Raw genomic sequence first — 1516 nt, forward strand, 5'->3', positions numbered from 1 at the left:
ACGGCCCCGCGCTGGCACCAGTAACGGCCCCGCAGCGGGGCCGGCGCTGAACTGGAGCCGGGAGCGGCACCGGCAGGGAACGGGAACTGGGACCAGTAAGGAAAGCAGAGCAGATCCCTCTGGGAACAGCGACCGGGACCAGTAACGGCCCCGGACTGGCACCAGGAACGCCCCCGCACCGGCACCAGTAACGCCCCCGCACCGGGACCGGCGATGTACTGGAACCGGTCAGGGAGAGGTACTGGAATCAGCAGGGAACAGAGACTGGGACCAGTAAGGAAAGCAGAACAGATCCCACCGGGAACACAGACTGGGACCAGTAAGGAGGGCAGAGCAAGTCCCACAGGGAATGGGGACTGGGACTAATAAGGAAAGCAGACTGGGACCACTAATGCCCCCGTACCGGGGCCGGCAGCCAGCCGGAACCGGGAGAGGCACCGGCAGGGAATGGGGAAGGGGACCACTAAGGAAAGGAGACTGGAACCAGTGAGGAGTGCAGAGCAGATCCCACAGGGAACAGCGACTGGTAAGGACGGACTGGGACCAGTAAGGAGGATAAACTGGCACCAGTAAGGCACGCAGACCAGTAACCACAGGGAATGCAGACTGGGACCAGTAAGGACGGACTGGGACCAGAAAGGAGGACAGAGCAGCTCCCACTGGGAACAGGGACTGGGACCAGAGAGGACAGACTGGCCTTACAGACCAGTAAGGACACAAAACTGGCACCAGTAAGGAGAGCAGAGTAGCTCCCACAGGGAGAACAAACTGGGACCGGTAGGGACAGACTGGAACCTGTAAGGACAGATGGCACCAGTAGGGAATAGAGACCGGCACCAGTAAAGAGAACAAACGGGCCCCAGTAAGGAGCCCCCGGGGGGGAGTGTCCCGGCGGTGGCAGCGGGGCTGTCCCGGTGTCCCCGTGTCTCTGTCCCTGTCCCTCCCCCAGCGGTGCCACTCTGCGCTGGCAGCGCCGCCCGGGGGGACAGAGCCGTCCTTCCGCCCTTCCCGCCTTGGGATCTGCCCGAATTTCCCGTTTTTCCCGATTTTTTCCAGGCAGGAAAATGCCCCAGAGCCCCGCGGGACCCCGGCACCCCGAGACCCTGGGGGTCGGCAAAGCCATCGCCGTCCTCACCTCTGGGGGGGACGCGCAGGGTAAGGGACCCCAAAACCCCAAACCCCGGGATCCCAAAGCCCACGACCCCAAGACCTCCGGAATCCAAAGCCACGCCCCAAATTCCCCCAAATTCCTAAAAATCCCCCCAAGTCCCCTGCAAATTCCCCCCAAAACTCCCCAAATCCCCCGGGATCCCAAAACCCCCGCCACCCCAAATCCCTCCGAATCCCTAAAAATCCCCCTTCAAATCCCCTCAAAACTCCCCAAATCCCCCAGGATCCCAAATCCCCTGCCATGCCAAAACCCCGCGGACCACAAAATTCGGGGGCGGGTGAGAGGCGGGAGGCTCCTCTTGGGGTAAAAATCGGGATTCTGATCCCACAACCATCGAGGTTTTCC

At 62.0% G+C, this 1516-nt stretch overlaps 1 protein-coding gene across 1 annotated transcript in view; it reads left to right on the forward strand.

Annotated features, from left to right (window-relative positions):
• Positions 1 to 20: 20 nt before the first annotated feature.
• The window catches only part of LOC108448423 (ATP-dependent 6-phosphofructokinase, muscle type-like), a 2554-nt gene continuing 1058 nt past the window's right edge, over positions 21 to 1516 (forward strand). Inside the window, exons 1-2 of the mRNA XM_017741209.1 lie at positions 21 to 238; positions 1057 to 1155. Of these exons, the coding sequence (XP_017596698.1) occupies positions 214 to 238; positions 1057 to 1155 (124 nt within the window). The 5' untranslated portion in view covers positions 21 to 213. The remainder of the gene's footprint in view (positions 239 to 1056; positions 1156 to 1516) is intronic.

This window comes from Corvus brachyrhynchos, unplaced genomic scaffold (assembly GCF_000691975.1).
Source record: "Corvus brachyrhynchos isolate BGI_N302 unplaced genomic scaffold, ASM69197v1 scaffold318, whole genome shotgun sequence".
Taxonomy (NCBI): domain Eukaryota; kingdom Metazoa; phylum Chordata; class Aves; order Passeriformes; family Corvidae; genus Corvus; species Corvus brachyrhynchos.